The 20,098-nt window shown below is 42.6% G+C and overlaps 1 protein-coding gene across 4 annotated transcripts in view; it reads left to right on the top strand.

Moving 5' to 3' along the window:
* Positions 1–20,098, top strand: part of ocrl (OCRL inositol polyphosphate-5-phosphatase) — a 37,939-nt gene that overhangs the window by 9,207 nt on the left and 8,634 nt on the right. For 2 of the 4 annotated variants that reach the window (XM_056258553.1, XM_056258554.1), the window contains exons 10-19: positions 13,337–13,451; positions 13,622–13,738; positions 13,980–14,161; positions 14,278–14,389; positions 16,564–16,673; positions 16,825–16,960; positions 17,036–17,146; positions 17,688–17,853; positions 18,452–18,687; positions 19,265–19,288. In XM_056258553.1, the coding sequence (XP_056114528.1) occupies positions 13,337–13,451; positions 13,622–13,738; positions 13,980–14,161; positions 14,278–14,389; positions 16,564–16,673; positions 16,825–16,960; positions 17,036–17,146; positions 17,688–17,853; positions 18,452–18,687; positions 19,265–19,288 (1,309 nt within the window). The remainder of the gene's footprint in view (positions 1–13,336; positions 13,452–13,621; positions 13,739–13,979; positions 14,162–14,277; positions 14,390–16,563; positions 16,674–16,824; positions 16,961–17,035; positions 17,147–17,687; positions 17,854–18,451; positions 18,688–19,264; positions 19,289–20,098) is intronic. The other 2 variants (XM_056258556.1, XM_056258555.1) reach the window with 1 other exon arrangement.

The following is a 20,098-nucleotide window of genomic DNA, read 5'->3' as shown; positions in this document are numbered from 1 at the left end:
TTCCCCGGAAGAACCCGCCCGCAGCCGACTGGACGAGTGGTTCCTGCAGGGGCGCCGACAGGCCCCTCGACAAAGACCCTCCCCCTTCTTCCCGGAAGTTCACGACGAACTCACGAAGTCGTGGAATGCCCCGCACTCCGCTCGCCTGAAGCCTTCTTTTTCTTTGTCGCTCTCCTCTGTGGACGGCGCGAAAGAAAGAGGCTATGAGGGGACTCCGCCCCTCGAGGAGGCTGTGGCCAATCATCTGTGTCCATCCTCCAACGCTGGATGGAAAGCTAAAGCTTCTCATCCCTCGAAGCCTTGCCGGTCTACTTCAGCTCTCGCCGGTCGCGCATACGCCGCCACCGGCCAAGCTGCATCAGCGCTTCACTCTATGGCTGTCCTCCAGGTGTTTCAAGCCAAACTTCTCCGCAGTATGGACGAGTCTGGACCCGATCCTAAGGCATTTAAGGACCTACGCAGCGCCACTGACATAGCGCTGCGAGCTACAAAAGCCACCGCCCAATCCATCGGCCGTGCTATGGCTAACCTGACTGTCCTTGAGCGCCATCTGTGGCTGACGCTAACAGAGATGAAGGATGCAGATAAGGCGTCATTTCTCGACGCGCCTATCTCCCAAAGCGGCCTGTTTGGACCAGCGGTGAAGGAGTTCGCCGAGCGCTTCACCGAAGCCCGTAAGGACTCACAGGCTATGCGTCACTTCCTGCCCAAGCGATCTAGCTCATCGCAGAGCCGCCAACGGCCGCCTCAGCAGCAGCGAGCTAAGACGGCGCCCCCCGTCTCTCAGCCCAAACCTGAAACGGATTTTCGACGCAGCTCGCGCTCTGCCAACAGGAAACAACCGCCCGAGCGACGGGGACCTCGGCCCAGGATTGTGCTGAACCCAGAGCCTCGTAAGTCCTCCTAGCTACAGGGAGGAAAAGGGAGAGCGCGTGTCTCGCAAGAGCCGGACCGTTCTCTCCAAAACGTTTAAAGCATTACCCAGTCCCCTTACAGGCGGCTGGAAATGTCTATACAGCAGCCAATGTGCCAGCCACACAGCTCGCCCACCTGCAAACAAACGCCGTTTTTACGGCGACAAACAGAAATCACATAAAGAGCTATTTTCTGCCTGTGTCATTAAAGGGTCACGTGTCCACACCAAAGTGCGCATTCCCACATATCAAAACTGTCAACGCAGTGCCAAATGTTTTCCCAGCCCAGGCTGGACGCCCCATAAATGTAGATTGTGTGCCAACTGTCACGTATGCACCACTACACACAAGCACTGTTCCCACAGTTATAAACACTTCCCCAGTAAAAGCGGGAAGTTGTATAAGAGTAGCGCGTGTGCCCGCTGTTATGCACGCACCCCAACTCACAAACACTGTTTATATGGCCAAAAACCTCCCGCCACGAGCGGGAAGTTTTATGAAAGTGGCGCGCGTGCCTACCACAGTCTATGCACCCCCACCCATAAGCACTATACACACAGTGTTAAACATTTCCCCATCTCACTCTGTGAGCATTACAGCGAGCGTGCCTGTAATCTCACACGCACCCCTGCACTCGGCATTCAACAGAGCTGCTCAGCGCGCGCCCGCGCCGCTGAGAGCTGTAAGCTCGGTATTAACACAGAACGATTCGCTGGCGGGAGCCATACGTCACTGCGACACGCCCCCAGCCAGCATTCAGCCCATATCTGTGCGAGCGAAAGCTTGGGAAAATATCCCCGACATGCCGAAATGGGTTTTGAACATAATAAAACACGGTTACTCGCTTCAATTCGCTCGCAGACCGCCCCGCTTCACAGCAGTGGTAGAGACGAAAGTGAGAAAAGATGTTTCACATGTTCTACGCACCGAGATGCTCAAACTGATAGAGAAAGGCGCTATAGAAACAGTCCCCCCCTCTATGAGCGAGGCAGGTTTTTACAGCCGCTATTTTCTCGTCCCGAAAAAGGATGGCGGTCTCCGCCCCATTCTAGATCTCAGACATCTGAACAAAGCTTTAATGATTCGCTCGTTCAGAATATTAACAACCAAGCATATCCTCGCGCAAGTTCGCCCGGGGGATTGGTTTCTGTCAGTGGATCTGAAAGACGCTTACTTTCACATTCCAATAGCGCCTCATCACAGGCCATTTCTGAGATTCGCTTTCGAGGGACAGTCATACCAGTACACAGTACTACCATTCGGCCTGTCACTGGCACCCCGTACATTTACGAAATGTATGGATGCAGCACTTCCCCCCTGAGACAGTGGGGAGTGCGAATACTAAATTATCTCGACGATTGGCTAATCCTAGCACAATCAGAGAGCCAGTTAGTGACACACAGGTCTTGGATTATCAGTCATCTAGAGTGCCTAGGTCTAAAAATCAATTTTGCAAAGAGCATGCTATCCCCCAGCCAGAATATTTCTTTTCTGGGAATAGTGCTAGACTCAGTGCAGATGACTGCGCGCCTCTCATCAGAGCGCGCGCTCACTATCCGGCGCCTTGCAACATCGTTCAGAGCGGGTGCGCGCGCCCCCGTCAAGCGATTTCAGAGGATGCTCGGTCTCATGGCCTCAGCATCAGCTGTACTCCAGCTAGGATTGTTGCACATGCGTCCTCTCCAACGCTGGCTCAAAAGCCATGTCCCCACTCACGCGTGGCGCTCGGGCCACTTTTTAATCAGAGCAAATCACGGCTGCATAAAAGCCCTGACGCCCTGGAAAGCTGTCGACTGGTATCAGTCCGGCGTGAGTTTGGGCGTGAACACAAGGAGAAAAATGATCACGACAGATGCCTCCAAAATAGGTTGGGGGGCCCTTTACGAGGGCAGGCCTGTCTCCGGTTTGTGGTCAAACCCGGAGAAGCGCCTACATATAAACTGTCTGGAATTGAAAGCGGTCGCTTTGGCTCTCAGAGCCCTGCTTCCGTACCTGAAGGACGAGCACGTCCTAGTCCGAACGGACAACATGACGGTAGTCTCGCATATAAATCGTCAGGGTGGACTCAGATCGAGCTCCCTGCACTCGATGGCCAGGGAGCTCCTCCTATGGTCCCAGCGCAACCTGCGCTCGCTAAGAGCAGCGCATGTGCCAGGTGTTCTGAACCAGGGAGCGGACATGCTGTCCAGAGACAAAGTTCTCCCAGGAGAATGGTCTCTCCACCCCCTGACGATTCAGTGGTTATGGCAAACCTTTGGCAGAGCAGAGGTCGACCTCTTTGCCTCCAAGGAAAATGCGCACTGCCCTCTCTTCTTTTCAAAGAGCACAGACGCGCTCGCCCAAGTCTGGCCGAGCCGCCCGCTGTATGCCTTCCCTCCGGTCGCGATGCTACCTCAGGTCATCAGTCGGATCAGGGAGGAGAAATGTGCAGTGCTCCTGGTAGCCCCACTCTGGAAGAACCAGACGTGGTTTCCAGAACTGATGCAGATGATGCAATCTGCCCCATGGCCGATTCCACTGAGACTAGATCTCCTCAGGCAGGCCAACGGGATGATCCTCCATCCCCGCCCCGATCTGTGGGCCCTCCATGCGTGGCCCCTCAACGGATTCCCGGGAACCTCCCCAGTGGAGTGTTGAGAACCATCACTGAGGCGCGAGCGCCCTCTACGAGGCGCTTATATGCCCAGAAATGGAAGGTGTTCAGTGACTGGTGTAAATCCAGGAACCTGAATCCTGAGACATGCGAAGTACCGAGTGTGCTCGTTTTCTTACAAGAGCTGTTGGAGGCAGGCCGCACCCCCTCCACGCTCAAAGTATATGTGGCTGCCATAGCGGCATCACATGAACCGGTCGAAGGACGCACACTAGGGAAAAACTACCTAGTTGTTCGTTTCCTGAGGGGCGCCAGGAGGATAAATCCCCCACGCCCCCCCTCGGTGCCGATTTGGGACCTGGCCACGGTCCTGGACGCACTTAAGCGTGCCCCGTTCGAACCCCTCCGAACTGTGCACCTTAAACAGCTCTCGCTCAAAACTGCTCTCTTGCTGGCTCTCGCCTCGGTCAAGAGAGTGGGCGACCTGCACGCGCTGTCATCAAGCGCTACCTGCCTGGAGTTTGGACCTAACGACAGCAGGGTTGTCCTCAGGCCAAAACACGGGTATATTCCTAAGGTGCTCTCTACTCCTTTCAGAGCACAGGTGATATCTTTGGCCGCGCTATCGTCCCCAGCAGACGAAAGTGACGCTAATTTACTCTGCCCGGTCAGGGCACTCAGAGTATATTTGGAACGTTCTGCCCTGTTCAGACAGACAGAGCAGTTGTTCATATGCTTTGGCGGCCGCACTAAAGGTCTGGCTGTGTCAAAGCAAAGAATATCGCGCTGGATAGTTGATGCTATAGCGCTGGCTTATGAAGCCAAGGGCCTTCAGTGCCCATTGGGCATCAGAGCTCACTCTACGAGAGGCATGGCCTCCTCGTGGGCGTGGTCGAGTGGGATACCCATTCAAGATATTTGTGCGGCTGCAGGCTGGGCCTCACCGTCCACATTTATCAGGTTTTATAACCTACAGGTCCCCTCATTGCACTCTAACATACTGTCGGTCTAACTATGCATAGGCTGGGGTGTGTACATGCTGAGCATTGTCTCCTCCCTCATAGAATCACATCTTTGAAACTGATGTGGAGGATTTTTCATACATGACAGTACATGAAAATGTGCTTGTGTGTGTCTCTGGATGCCCATCGGGCCGTTCCACGTTGTCCTTTTATAAAGCCCGCCTTCGGCTGGCTCGTTGGATAATTACTTCACTCAAAGGCTCAGGCACCGGCCTCCGGCTTAATAGAAGCGAAGTCAGCACGCACGACGTTTTACATGGCGTTCCCATAGCGTAAGCTTACGCAATAAGAGGAACCTCTCGAAATGGAACGACTCGGTTACTAACGTAACCTCGGTTCCCTGAGAGGAGGGAACGAGTATTGCGTAATCTGCCGTGCTTGTGCTTGGTCAGTTTGCTTCAGTCGATTGAACCTAAAGAACTCAGACGACGGGGCGCCCAATATATAGCCTTTGGCCACGCCCATCTTGGCGGGCTCTGACGCGCGTGGGCGCGAAGCACGCTCATTGGAAGCGGGTTCAGAGTCGCCCCGTCATTGGTTCGTGCAAGTTGCCGCAGCACAGCCAATGACCGAGCTGCCTCGCTCATTGCTGTATGCTGTGCTGCAATGCGTTTTACATAAAGACTTCAATATTTCTCGAGAAAAGGAGTTTTCCCATAGCGTAAGCTTACGCAATACTCGTTCCCTCCTCTCAGGGAACCGAGGTTACGTTAGTAACCGAGTCGTTTTTACGCTCGCATGAGGTGGTTTTTCAGGCAATTCGAAAAAGAAATATTTTGCAAAACTGCAATGGAAACAGTTTTTTCGCATTTACAGGTCACCTGCTGTACGTAAAAGTCGATCATTCTTTAAAGAAGGCACGAAATGTTTGGACAGAAGACGAGACAGAGTTCTTTATTAAACTCATAAAAGACAAAAGAATTACAGGAATACTGGATTCTAAACAACAAAGAAATGTCACTATTTATCAAGACCGCGAAGCAGATAGGAGGGAGAAACTCCCAGAAACGCATCACACGTGGAGGCTTCCAAATATAAGGGGATTTCCTTGCCATTAATGCTTGAATAACAAGCCTACGTCTCCTTCGATTGAAAATATGGCTTGTGGCTGCGATTTATACGTGAACCTACTAACATGCGTTGCCATGATGTTTGGAATGACTTATCGCGAGAGGAAAAAATTGCGTTTTTGTCGCATAACATTGGTTAATGGAAACGTTGCCATTTCGCAATAGTTTTTTATCGACATTTAGAAAATATCGCAACGTTTTTGCATAAGTCTGTAATGAAAACCAGGCTATTGTTAGATCTGGAAATGTATGTGTAGAATGCAAATGGGCCATGTTTGGGAAACCCCATTTTTTTTGCAGTTTTGTGACAAGCATTAATTAGTCCATGAGCCAGGGCCCCAAATTTGGTCCATCGGTATCATCTGGGGGGACAAAGTCTCATAGTGATTTTTGGCAAGGTATACACCCCTAGTACTAGAAAAATCACGATAGCAGTACAGGGGTGGTAGCGAAATCACTTTTTTCAGCTTATGAAGTTACTAACCCCCTAAAATAAATTCCGTTTTTGAAATCTGGTGTATATCTGGTTTAGGCTCATGCTAGGGATATTGTCAATATTCTATAATATGGTGTTTGGTATCATTGGAAAGGGGACCTTTTAGGCTTTCATTTAAGCCCAGTACTGAATCTGTCTGACAAACACAGAGGTCACATGACTTCTTTAAACCAGAAATAACACACATTTTTTCACAATTTCCGCCTAAACTGTATGCTTTCTTTTATCCCTGTGGCATGAAAGAAAACCAGGGACACAAAACTCAACAACTTCAATACTCAAGGCACTCTGATGACTCAGAAAATGTATAATATACCCATACTATTTATTTGTGAGAGCCTTAAATTAGACTTGTGCAGCCAGCACAAGTCTTCAAAATAGAATAGAGCCAATAGAATGGACAAATAGAATACCCTATTAGTCCAGGGCCAAATGGCCTATTTATTAATGTACAGTTGTAATAAAAAGTAATTGTTTCAATAGTGTTTTCAACATAACACTTGTAAGTGGTTTAACAAAATGTTTCTATCATGTATTTTGATATTCACCCACTTTCAGTTAGAATGTCAGAAAGTAGCTCATGCAGTTGATGGATTTTGACAGTTTGACAAGGTTTTGTCAGTTTTGTGAAAATATTGTTGGTTCAGTTGACTGGTTATAACAACACTACCAACTATGCCATCTTCAATCAACTTCCATTGAGTTCCAGGGGTATTAAATGTAAGTAGTAAGTACAAAATACTTTTTCTCTTGTGAATTGGTGGGGAATAGTAGCTAATGTAAGCTTGGTGTGTAGATAGTTCAAGATCGAGAACTCTTTACCCCTAAATATATTCAGTATGTCACATATGGACTACTGAATGCCTGATGTCCCAGATAGCAACATAGCAGCATAACTGTGGAATCCATATGTACCAGATGTGGGCCGGATCTGGGCCGACACTATGTTGGTATCTGGTGTAACATCAGAAGGAGTCATTGAGTATGTGTAGAAAGTTCAAGATCAAATAGTCTCTCGCCAGAAATATGTTCAGTAGGTCAAATATGGACTCATGTCTGGATGATATAACGACCTAACTTATTCCTCTGTGCAATAAGAAGCACAGATATGCTTTTGCATTGCATGCTGCAACTAACTTATTCTACATAACTTATGTATTGAAAGTGAAATCATTGCATTAGCTTTTTGCATTACAAAAAAAACTCATTCGCTGTTGCATTGCATTACACACACGATCTAACGGTGTGCATTGAAGAATAACATTTAAGGCTATGCACTTGGTGCATTGCCTTGCATACCAGAAATAATTTATTTCGTTGTGCATTATAGAGCTTGAAATTGAAGAGCTTGAATTTGCATTGAAATTTAGCTGTTGCATTGCTACTATATGCTACTTTTTGCATTGCACTTCATTCAAGAACTATCTTGAATAGCATTGAAGCATCGACCTAATGCTGCAACTGACTTATTCATTTATGTAATGAAGTGAATCATTGCATTAGCTTTTTGCATTACAAAAAAACTCAAAAAAAGGTCAAATTTGTGCTATTGCATTGCACATACGATCTAACGTTGTGCATTGAAGAATAACATATATGCTACTTTTTGCATTGCACTTCAACAAGAACTATCTCATTCTGTTGTTTATTGAAGAGATAACATATAGTGCTGTTGCATTGCATTGCATAAAAGTTTTATCTTATTCCTCTGTGAAATGAAAAGACAACATATAACATACACGCATTGCAAACCTATTCATTTGTGTATTGAATCGTTGCATTAGCTTTTTTGTATTACAAAAAATACGCTGTTGAATTGCATTGCACTCACGATCTAACGTTGTGCATTGCATATAACTATGCACATGTTGCAATGCAATGCATACAGTAATTAGATAATTTCGTTAAGCATTGAAGAGATAACATCTGTGCTTTTGCATTGCATTGCATAACATATCTAACTTGTACACCCGTGCAATGGACAGAAAACACAAAACATATGAGCTTTTGCATTGCATTGCACATACGATGTAAGGTTTGCACTGAAGAATAACATTAGCTATTTACTTTTTGCATTGCAATAACTATCTCATTCCTTTGTTTATTGAAGAGATAACACATGTGCTGTGCATTGCATAAAAGTTGTAACTTTTTCCTCTGTGCAATAAGAAACACAGATGTGATTTGGCATTGCATTGCATGCTGCAACTTATTCATTCATGTATTCAAGTGAAATCATTGCATTAGCTTTTTCATTACAAAAAAACCCTCATTCGCTGTTGCATTGCATTGCACACAGGATCTAACGGTGGGCATTGAAGAATAACATATAAGGCTATGCGCTTGTTGCATTGGAATGCATACCAGAAATAACTCATTCCGTTGGGCATTAAAGAGGTAACATTTGTGCTGTTGCATTTGCTTTGCACACACAATCTAACGTATTCCTCTGTGCAATAAGAAACACATAAGTGCTTTTGCATTGCATTGCATGCTGCAACTAACTAATTCATTTGTGTATTGAAGTGAAATCATTGCATTCGATTTTTGCATTACGAAAAAAAACCTCATTCGCTGTTGCCATTGCATTGCACACACGATCTAGCGGTGTGCATTGAAGCATATAATATAACATATAACATAATAAGGTGTAACATGTAAGTCTATGCGCTTGTTGCAATGCATACAGTGTAATTAGCTCATTCCGTTCTGCATTGAAAAGATAACATGTGTCCTTTTGCATAAAAGATCTAACATTGTGCATTGAAGAATAACATATAATTATGCACGTTGCATTGCAATGCATACAGTAATTGCTCATTACGCTGTGCATTGAAGAGATAACATTTTTGCTTTTGCAATGCATACAATAACTAACACATTCCGATGTGCATTTTAGAGATATAATTTTTGCTGTTGAAATGCAATGCATTAAATATCTAACTCAGTGGTCTCAAACTCGTGATATTTTGTGGCCCCCTACTTGACATTAAAGTTTAATGTTAGTGCGGCCCGTCGTTGCGTGTGCCGCGTAAAAAAAAAAAAAAATTCCCTTACGGGCTACCATAGATAGTCTCGTGACAGCTTACGGTGGGTTTGTTGTCAATAGTTGTCATAGACAACCGCGAAGTACAAACATACTGCGCCTGGAAAAAATGAGCGCGTCGCTTCAATTATGAGAAGCGACAATTATGAGCCTACATTTGAAATAACGAACTTGAGCGCGCAAAATATGTGAGCGCGATATGTGAAACGGCCCCTTGTCGAGCTACCACCAATCAGGCCACGAGGAACTGGTAGCTCGCGAGCGACGTGTTGGAGAGAGACCCTGCTCTAAAACATTTTGAGCTTGTATTATGTGTCCAACAGGTTGATAAGAAGGTTTGCTTTGATTTGTGCAGTCAGTAATTAGAGACACTATACATGTGTAAAAAAGAATTCAATAAGATGGGCAGACATGACTGCAAATATTTGTATTTCAAAAGCAATAATTGTTTTTCTAAGTATAATAAAAGGAAATGTGCCTTCCAAAAAAAACATTCAATATCATTAATGTGTTGTATAAAGAAAATAAAAAGGACATAAGCAAATATAAATATCACAAATATGTGTTATAGACAAAGAAAGTTTGTAAAATGAACTTCAACTGTCAGAAGGACAGCTCATGAAGAACCAATCATGTACAGAAAGGAATGTTCAAATTCAGAGGAACAGTTCAGAAGAAAATAAATATTAATTTATTTGAAAATAATTAATAATAAATATTGAGAAGATTGGATCAGTTGTGCTCCTTTTTTGGAATACTTGAATACTATTTTTTGTGGAATACTTGATGCGGCCCAGCCTGACCCCGACTCTACCTCCAGCGGCCCCCAGTTAAGTTGAGTTTGAGATCCCTGATCTAACTTATTCCTCTATGCCATGAAAAGAAAACAAGACACATTCGCATAGCATACAATAACTAACTTATTCAATTGTGTGTTGAAGGTAAATCATTTCATTTAGCTGTTGCATTACAATGCATAGAAAAACGACCTAATTTCGTTGTGCAACGAAAAGATAACGTGAGCTGTTGCAGTGTACACACAATCTAACTTTGTGCATTTGAGAATAACATATAAGCTATGCACTTGTTGTTTTAATGCATAAGAACTAACTCATTCCGCCGTGCATTGAAGACCTATTTTGTTTTTGCTATTGCATTGCTTTGCATCTAACTTGTTCCTCGTACTTGTACTTGTGGAATGAACAAACCAATTAACATATGTTCTTTCACATTGCGTTGCATACAATAACTAACTTATTAATTTGTGTACTGACGGAAAAAACATTACAAGATGTTGCATTACAATGCATAGAAAGAACTAACTCATTCCGATGTGTAATGATGAAGCATTGCATTAGCCTGGAAAAACCCAGACAACTTCCGGCAAATTTAGATTTGCTCTGCAAGTAGTCTGGCAAAGAGCTCATTCAAGCCCATTTCTAATCCGTCGAAATCAAGGCACCAATCAGAAACGTTGGGGCGGGCTTTACACAATGACGACAGCGCAGCGACGGTGAAGCAGATTTTGTAGAATGGATGGATGGATGGATGCCGCCGTGGAACATCACTCATTCGAATCATCTATCGCGTCTGTTTTAAGCGATTTAAAATGTTCCTTTTCGTTAAAAGCCTTCATATCTAAAAAAGATGTTATCGCTGTCTTACCGACTGGATTCGGCAAAAGTCTGCATACTTCATCTCCTTCATCGCTCTGATTGGTTTTAGGTCTATCCAATTGCGCCCAGAGGCATTTGAGCGATGTCCGTTGGGGACGCCCCTTTGGAAATGATTTGTCTATGAAGCTTTGCCAGACCCTTACTCAGTTACTACTGAGAATGGTCTGGTTTTAACCAGGCTAGCATTGCATTGCACTGCACAGACGAGCTAAGGTTGTGCATTGGAGAATAACATACAAAATTACATTTCATAGAATAATTGAAATGCAAGAATTAACTCATTCCGCAGTGCACTAAAAGATAAAGCTTGTGCTTTTACATTTGATTGCATAAAAGATCTGACTTATTCCTCTGTGCAATGAAAAAATAAACCCATAACATGTGCTTTCGCATTGCATTGCATCCAACAACTAACTTATTTGTGTACTGACGATAAAACATTACATGAGCTATTGCTTTACAATGAATACAATAATTAACTTATTCCGACGGACATTGAAGAGTACGTACTGTTGCATTGCATTGCTCTAACTAATTGCTATGTGCAATGAAAAGAAAACACGTTTGTGTTTTGCATTGCATTGTTCACTACAACTAACATTAATTTCTGTACTGATTGAGAGAAATCATAGCATGAGCTGTTGCATAACAATGCATAGAACAACTGCCTTATTCCGTTGTGCACGAAGAGAACATTGCAATGTTCTGTAGGGGCGGCAGTGGCTCAGTGGTTCATGTAGATTGTCTACAAACCGGAAGGTTGGTGGTTCAATCCCCGGTTCCACCTGACCAAGTGTCGAGGTGTCCATGAGCAAGACACCTAACCCCAGCTGTGTGTGTGTGTGAGACACCTAACCCACGCTGCTCCCGACGAGCTGGATGGCGCCTTGCATGGCTGACACCGCCGTCGGTGTATGAATGGGTGAATGTGAGGCAATGTAAAGCGCTTTGGTGGCCATTGGGTCTGTAAAAGCACTATATAAATGCAGTCCATTTACCAATGTTGCTTTGCATTGCACGAACGTTGGGCATTAAAGATAAACATAAGCCTAAACAAAGAGAAAACATAAGTTTTCATAAGATAAACACAAACAAGTGAATAAGTTTGTTGTTGTATGCATTGCAATAAAGTACATACTTGCTTTATTGCAATGCATACAACAACAAACTTATTCATTTGTGTACTGACGAAAAAAGATTAATGAGCTTATTGCTTTACAATGCATAGAATAACTAACTCATTCCGTTGTGCACTAAAGACAAAACAGTTAGTGCTGTTGCAAAGCATTGCCCATCTAACGGTATGCATTGAAGAATTACATAAGATATGCACTAGTTGCATTACAATGCAAACAATAACTAACTCATTCCATTGTGTATTAAAGATATAACAGTTGTTGTTGCATTGCATTCCATACAGGATCTATTATTCTGTTTTGCATTGCCTTTTGAGGACTCTTTGCTCATATGTTCAGTTGGTCAAATATGGACTATTTATGGACATATTGACTATATGAGGTAACATTAGAAATAATCTATGAGAATATACAGTGTTACGTTTTGACCCTTTGACCAGAAATATGTTCAGTAGGACAAATATGGACTAATGTCTGGCTGATTTATCTTCAGAAGGAGTCTATGAGATTATATATTAAAACACCTGGACCCTTTGGCCAGAAATATGTTCACCTACATCAGGAGTCAATGTTTAGAAAGTAAATGTTCGATGGGCAGAAATATGTTCAGTGGATCAAATATGGACTTCTGTATGGTGATATTCACTTTACAACCTGTTTCTTTATTGACTTTTACAACTAATAGGTCTCCATCCATTTTGTCCATTCTATTGGCTCTATTCTATTTTGAAGACTTGTGCTGGCTGCACAAGTCTAATTTAAGGCTCTCACAAATAAATAGTATGGGTATATTATACATTTTCTGAGTCATCAGAGTGCCTTGAGTATTGAAGTTGTTGAGTTTTGTGTCCCTGGTGTTCTTTCATGCCACAGGAATAAAAGAAAGCATACAGTTTAGGCGGAAATTGTGAAAAAATGTGTGTTATTTCTGGTTTAAAGAAGTCATGTGACCTCTGTGTTTGTCAGACAGATTCAGTACTGGGCTTAAATGAAAGCCTAAAAGGTCCCCTTTCCAATGATACCAAGCACCATATTATAGAATATTGACAATATCCCTAGGATGAGCCTAAACCAGATATACACCAGATTTCAAAAACGGAATTTATTTTGGGGGGTTAGTAACTTCATAAGATGAAAAAAGTGATTTCGCTACCACCCCTGCACTGCTATCGTGATTTTTCTAGTACTAGGGGTGTATACCTTGTCAAAAAACAATGATAGCATTTGTCCCCCCGATGATACCGATGGACCCCCCTGGCTCATGGACTAAATGTATTTCACCCTTAATGGATCATTGCACATTATACGTTGTCCATTAATAGGTTAGAGTGATTAAGGTCATAGTGCTTTATGCTTTAATTGTTTTCTTGTGTTTTTTGTCAGATTTCAGGAGCTGGACCTGAGCACAGAGGCATTTTTCTATATGGACTCATCCAAAGAACAGTTATGGGTTGATGCAGTAGAGAGAAGCCTCCACCATAAAGCCAGATACATGCAGGTGAGTGAACGACAGCTGATTTTTGCTATTTAGCTTTTAAAATGCAAAGAACGGTCTTATCATTCCTGTGGCACCCTGAAAGTAGCATTTGGCAGTCAACTGAAGAAAGTATGTGCAACTCGCTTTCATTGTATGTGGACTTTTCATGAAGTTCTGTATGCTGTCTTCAGGTCCGTATCATTCGCCTAGTTGGAATGATGATGGTGGTGTATGTCAACAAGGTGCACAAAGATCACATTAGAGAGGTGGCTTCTGAGTCTGTGGGAACTGGCCTCATGAATAAAATGGTATGTTTGCATTTGTTAAAATAGGAAGTGGTTTTGTCAAAACTGTAAGTCATTTTAGCCTATCTTTTGGCATAGAATGCATATCTTTTGTTGTATTTGTATTAGATATGGTGTAAATCTTAGAGTGGTATTGATTACACAAATGACAGAAATGACCACAAATCGAATGATACTTTCTATCAGTAGTTCAATCACGGTGACCTGATAAGATTAACCTACTTTTATTACTCTATTACTATAGGGGAATAAAGGAGGAGTGGCTGTGCGTTTTGTGTTTCACAATACCAGCTTCTGCTTCGTGAACTCTCATTTGGCGGCTCATGTGGATGACATTGAGAGGCGGAACCAGGACTACAAAGACATCTGTGCCCGCATGAGTTTCCACCTGCTGGACTGCCCCCCTCTCAATATAGTGAAACATGAGTGAGTGTCACTGTCATCCAGTGTAGCCATTGTGAACCCATGATTAGATAACTATATTTTAAGCTAATATTGTACTTATATTTAAATGCTTCAATGCTTATGATTTCTCTTCTAAGTGTGGTGATTTGGCTTGGAGATCTTAACTACAGACTATGTTTGAATGATACCATGGAAGTAAAGAGACTTATTGCTGAGAATGAATTACGGAGGCTTCAGGAGTATGATCAGGTGAGACCTGGGGATGATGCCTCTTTATTATAATATTTTATCCTTATTTATATATATTTATACTAGGGCTGTCAGTTAAACGCGTTATTAACGGCGTTAACGCAAACCCATTTTAACGGCGTTCATTTTTTTATCGCGCGATTAAAGGTCTTTTTGGCCGAGCAAACTTTGTAGTTTTTTTCACATGCTTTTGCAACAGGACGCGGCATGCGCGGCGCTGCACTATGAAACCCATTCATTTCAATGGCTTCCGCCACGCAAGGACGTTTTGTTGCTTCGTCGACCAAAGCGCAAGCAGATCTAGCTAGACCGTAAACAAAACAACAGGCACGCCGCACACACTTGTTTAGGCTTGCGAGCCGGCCAAATAGTTGGTTAACGTTAAGTTTCGAGTGGATGACGAGCGCGAGACGCCGAAATGGATGCCAATAAGATTCTGAATTGAAAGTTTACTTTTAAAAAGTTGTCAAATGGTTCCATTGACAAGACCAAAGTGATCTGTGTGTTTTGTCGTTGTGAACTGAGCTATCATCGCAGCACGTCCAGTCTGAAATACCCCTTGATGATGGCCAAGCACACACACACAGCTGATGCGAATTCTCCGACCCCTCGTCAATATCAGGACCTTGTCAGTATTGGCTTTGACAGCACTAATATATATTTATAGTATATATAATACGGCTATACACTCACTGGCTACTTTATTAGTACACTAATTCAACTTCTTGTTAACGCAAGTATCTAATCAGCCAATAGCATAGCAGAAACTCAATGCATAGGCATGTGGAGAAGAAAAGGTTAATGCACAATCATCTCTAGGGTTTACGTAGAATGTCCCGAAAAAGAGAAAATATCCAGTGAGCGGCAGTTCTGTGGGCGAAAATGCTTTGTTGATTCCAGAGATCAGATGAGAATGGTCAGACTGGTTGGAGCTGATAGAAAGGTAACAGTAATACAAATAACCACTCGTTACAAACAAGGTTTGCAGAAGAGCATATCTGAGCACACAACACGTCGAACCATGAGGCAGATGTGCTACAGCAGCAGAAGACACACTGGGTGCCATTAAGGCTACAATTCACACAGGCTCACCAAAATTGGACAATAGAACATTAGAGAAACAGTGCCTGGTCTGATGAGTCTCGATTTCTACTACCACATTCAGATAGTAGGGTCAGAATTTGGCGTAAATAACATGAAAGCATGGATACATTCTACCTTGTATCAACAGTTCAGGCTGCTGCTGGTGGTGTAATGTGGTGTGTGGATATTTTCCTGGCACACTTTGGGCCCCTTAGTGCCAATTGAGCATCGTTTAAACGCCACAGCCTACCTGAGTATTGTTGCTGACCATGTCCATCCCTTTATGACCACAGTGTACCCATCTTCTGATGGCTACTTCCAGCAGGACAAAGCATCATGTCCCAAAGTTCAAATCATCTCAAACTGGTTTCTTGATCATGACAATGGTGATCATGACAAATTCAAATGGCCTCCACAGGCTCCGGATCTCAATCCAATAGAGCACTTTTCTGCTCAATTTGATTGTGTGGTGGAACAGGAGATTTGCATCATGGATGTGCAGCCTACAAATCTGCAGCAACTGCATGATACTATCATGGCAATGGACCAAAATCTCTGAGGAGTGTTTCCAGCACCTTGTTGAATGTATGCCACGAAGAATTAAGGCAGTTCTGAAGGCAAAATGGGGTCTAACCCGGTACTAACAAGGTGTTCCTAATAAAGTGGCCAGTTGTGATTAAATAGAATTATTAGCACAACAATTTGAGTCTAAAGTTCTGAAGAGAAAAAGCTTTTTATATATTTAAGTTATATACATATTTGAATTATAAATATGTAATGTTTATATAAATTAAAATTGTATCAAATTCTGAAATTCATGGGGTTTTTTCGATCCACAACATTTCAATCAAACTATGATGTTATTATTTTATTAACATTTTTAATGAAAAAACACAAAGGTATTTTCCAGTAGTGTTCTCTTTTACTAATGCACCCCACTGTATTTATCTGGTTTTATGTTATTCTTTGTTGCTTCCTCTTTTCTTTTTCCTGTGTGTGTATGTGGCAGTTCTGTAAGTGGTAGCCAAATATAGATTTCCATTTTTGCTCTGAAAGCACACTTAATTGCATCTTCTGTTTCACTTTGCCAGCTGAATATCCAGAGAAAGACTAAACGTGCCTTCACTGATTTCATGGAAGGGGATATTAATTTCATCCCAACTTACAAATATGATGCTAAATCCGATGGATGGGACTCAAGGTAACGTTTTTGGACATCAGGACATCTTCCTTTATACATCATTGTTTAAGGATCACTTGCTGTTAAAATGCTCTTAAAGTAAAAAAAAAAAAATTAAGTTCATAATTTGTCACGTCATAATTTGGTTTTGTCCTCTGGGGTGCGTTGACAGTGGGAAGTGTCGAGTCCCTGCCTGGTGCGACCGTATCCTCTGGAGGGGGAGCAACGTAAAGCAACTTCACTACCGCAGTCACATGGACCTAAAGACCAGTGACCACAAACCCGTCAGCTCTGTCTTTAGTGTCGGGGTGAGGTTAACTCCATTCATCATGCTCCAATAAAGGAGTTGAGACCTTCACATTGATTTTATGTGTGTGCTGCAGGTGAAAATGGTGATAGAGCAGCGCTACAAGAAGGTGTTTGAAGAGATTGTGCGGGACATGGACAGAATGGAAAATGACTTTCTGCCCTCTTTGTCCCTAACCCGACGGGAGGTGAGTAATGACGGGGAGACAGACAGGTCGGTGTATCCTCTGACAAACTCTGCATTGATCCTCTGGCCTGCCTCCATTCTCTCTGAGATCCCACCATATATCAGTGGAGGGTCGATAATGTTTGCACAATCTTAGCACTTCTCTGGACTGTGAGTGGATTATAGGCTAATCACATGTGCCATAATTGCTTTTAGACTGAATGCAATGGGGCAGTGTCTTTAAAATAGAAAAGACTAAAAATAAACTGATCAGCATCACCTGGAATCACTTCATCAGTGCATACTAAGGGTATTTTGTAATACCCATGCAAATACCAATACCATGCAAAAGTTGGGTCAGTGTGTAGATTTGTTTTTGTTTTTAAAGGATGCATTAAATTGATCAAAAGTTGCAGTTAAGACATTTATTATGTTATAAAAGATTAAAAGATTTCTATTTTAAACTGACGTCTTTCATCTTTTCTTCTGGTAGTGTATGTTTACAGCCTCATACACTACTATTCAAACACATTTTCATATTATCCCTGTTCTTTATTCCATAGTTCACCTTTGAGAATGTGAAGTTCCGTCAGCTGCAGCGTCAGAGTTTTCTCATCACTAATGATGGACAGGTTGCTTGCACCTTTGCCTTCATTCCCAAACTTAATGACTCTCAATACTGTAAGCCCTGGCTACGTGCTGAGCCCAACGAAGGGGTACTAGACCCTAGTAAGTATCTAATTTCAGTCCTGTATTTTTGTCATAAAAAAGAATGACACATTATTTTAATGTTTGATAATGTCTTCCTTTACTTCGTGATTATCAAGATACAATAATAGACACTATAGTTGGGCAGTATGTAATTTCATGACAGGTATTTTTTTTAAATAGATCCCATTTTGATAATAAATATACCTCATTTGTATCCACATTGTACATTCCCAAAGGACCACAACATTTTACTGGGAAATGTTTGGCCAAAATAGTTTTGGAGGGAAGAAATCATTGACAGAAACAGCACTTCTCCAATGTCACGCTTCGACTATGTCAGTGTCGATTTGACTTTTTCAGTGTATTTTAAAACTTTAATTTTAGTTTTGCAAAAAGAATTCCAATGTATCACACATTTAAACAATTATGGATAATTTTGCCAAATTATGAAAATATAAGAGAAGAAATAAAAGGCAATTTCTATGAAGAAATGTCATGTCAACTGCCCATATCATGTAGAGAGGACACAAATATGATGTCATCTGAACTTGTTGATTTATGATGCAGACTGCGCCCATCTTCCCGACTGTCTCAAATATTCCTGTTTTTTACATAGATGAGACAATGGAGATCTTCCTGGAGGTGTATGTTAGTAAAGATTCTGTAACACTGCTGAACTCTGGTGAGGATAAAATCGAGGACATTCTGGTGCTTCATCTGGACCGGGGAAAAGACTACTTCATCACTGTCTCTGGAAACTATCTGCCCAGCTGTTTTGGCACATCTCTGGAGACTCTGTGCCGTATGAAGAAGCCCATCCGTGAGATCCCCATCACCAAACTCATCGATCTGGTGAGGCACAGGCCACAGCTGCAGTTGGTTAGATGGATTATTATCACAGGATACATGGCTAAGTAAAGATAAGTGGCTGCCATTACAAAAACGAAAGTCTTCTCACTTTCTTGGCAGTGGAAAGTAATGACAGACAGTGGAGAGGAATTTTGTCCCCATATTTTAGATAAGGAAATACCTTCAGGTTTGACATGATTCTGACATGAGGCTACAATGAGGAAGTCATGTAAAGATAATGTTTTGATGAGATACAGCTTGTTCAGGAGCAGTTGGTCATCATGCAAGTGTTCTGTGTTGTTCATCACTGTTCCATTCTCCACGATATTCTCAAAATATAATTCGTCTTTAATTTAGAGAGTAGTCAATCATCTTTAGTCATTTTCTGTTTCAATCTCTGCTGTTCACTGATCACTGTTGGTAGCTGAAAGCTGCTTATTTGTAATTATGCAATACTGTCTCTGTCTTCTCTCTGATTACGCAATGTTTCTCTATTGTCTCATCTCTCCTCCCTCCTTTACTCCTTTCTGCTCTGACCACTCCTTTCCGACCAATCATTCTGGGTCTGCATGATTCTCAGGGAGAGGATAGCTGCATGGAGAAGGTAAAGTTCCTCTTCATGCACAGAAAAGACTCATTAGATCATGCAATAGGGCAGCTGCTATTATCAGGGCCTACATGTATGATTGAGGGTGACTGTCCTGTTTTTAATGTTTGTCCCAGTGTGACAGTCTTTAGTGCTTGCCGGTTCACACAGGTCAGCTTGCTGCAGTCACTCTGCAGGTTCAGGCTAATGAATGCCACTGAGGCTTGAATCTCACAGCTTGTATTCTGCCCCTCCTTTCGCCACCTAACTCACTGCTCACCAGCCAGCAATATTAGATAAGTAGGGAGAAGAAGCAGCTCACAGCATGGTGAAACCAGCCTCACAAATCAGTGTTTGTAATTTGGAGTCAGCTGTTCTTCAGAGTTGTTTTTGATTCTGATCTTGCTTCTGTGGCTCAGCATGAGTTGCATTCCTGCTAATTGCATGAGTCCCCTTATATTGTTTAGCTGTCTTGGGGCTGTCACTGTTCTCCACATAACACGTTTCTGTGTGTGTATGAGAGGAATGTTATTTGTGGCCCCTTTTCAAAGACAACGCGGCTGGATTTATGTCTGTTATGGTCTTTAAAGTGCCCCTATTTTAATTTTAAAGGTTCTTAATTTTGTTTTGGAGGTCTCCTACAATAGGTTTTAGGGATGCAAATTATCGAGTAATTCATTAATCGTTAGTTGATCGACCTTATCGATCGATTAACGATTAACTGATAAGCGGCTATTTTCCTGAGAATGTAAATTTCTCATGGTATCAATAGTGTCTTTAACATAAAAAGCAAAATATTGCTTATATACTGAATAAAAATGCATGTTA

The sequence above is a fragment of the Rhinichthys klamathensis genome, unplaced genomic scaffold (genome assembly GCF_029890125.1).
Source record: "Rhinichthys klamathensis goyatoka isolate OS25496 unplaced genomic scaffold, OSU_Roscu_1.1 h1tg000153l_1, whole genome shotgun sequence".
Classification (NCBI taxonomy): Eukaryota; Metazoa; Chordata; class Actinopteri; order Cypriniformes; family Leuciscidae; genus Rhinichthys; species Rhinichthys klamathensis.
Note: the sequence above shows the minus strand (reverse complement) of the source record. Positions and strands in the feature narration are given on the sequence as shown.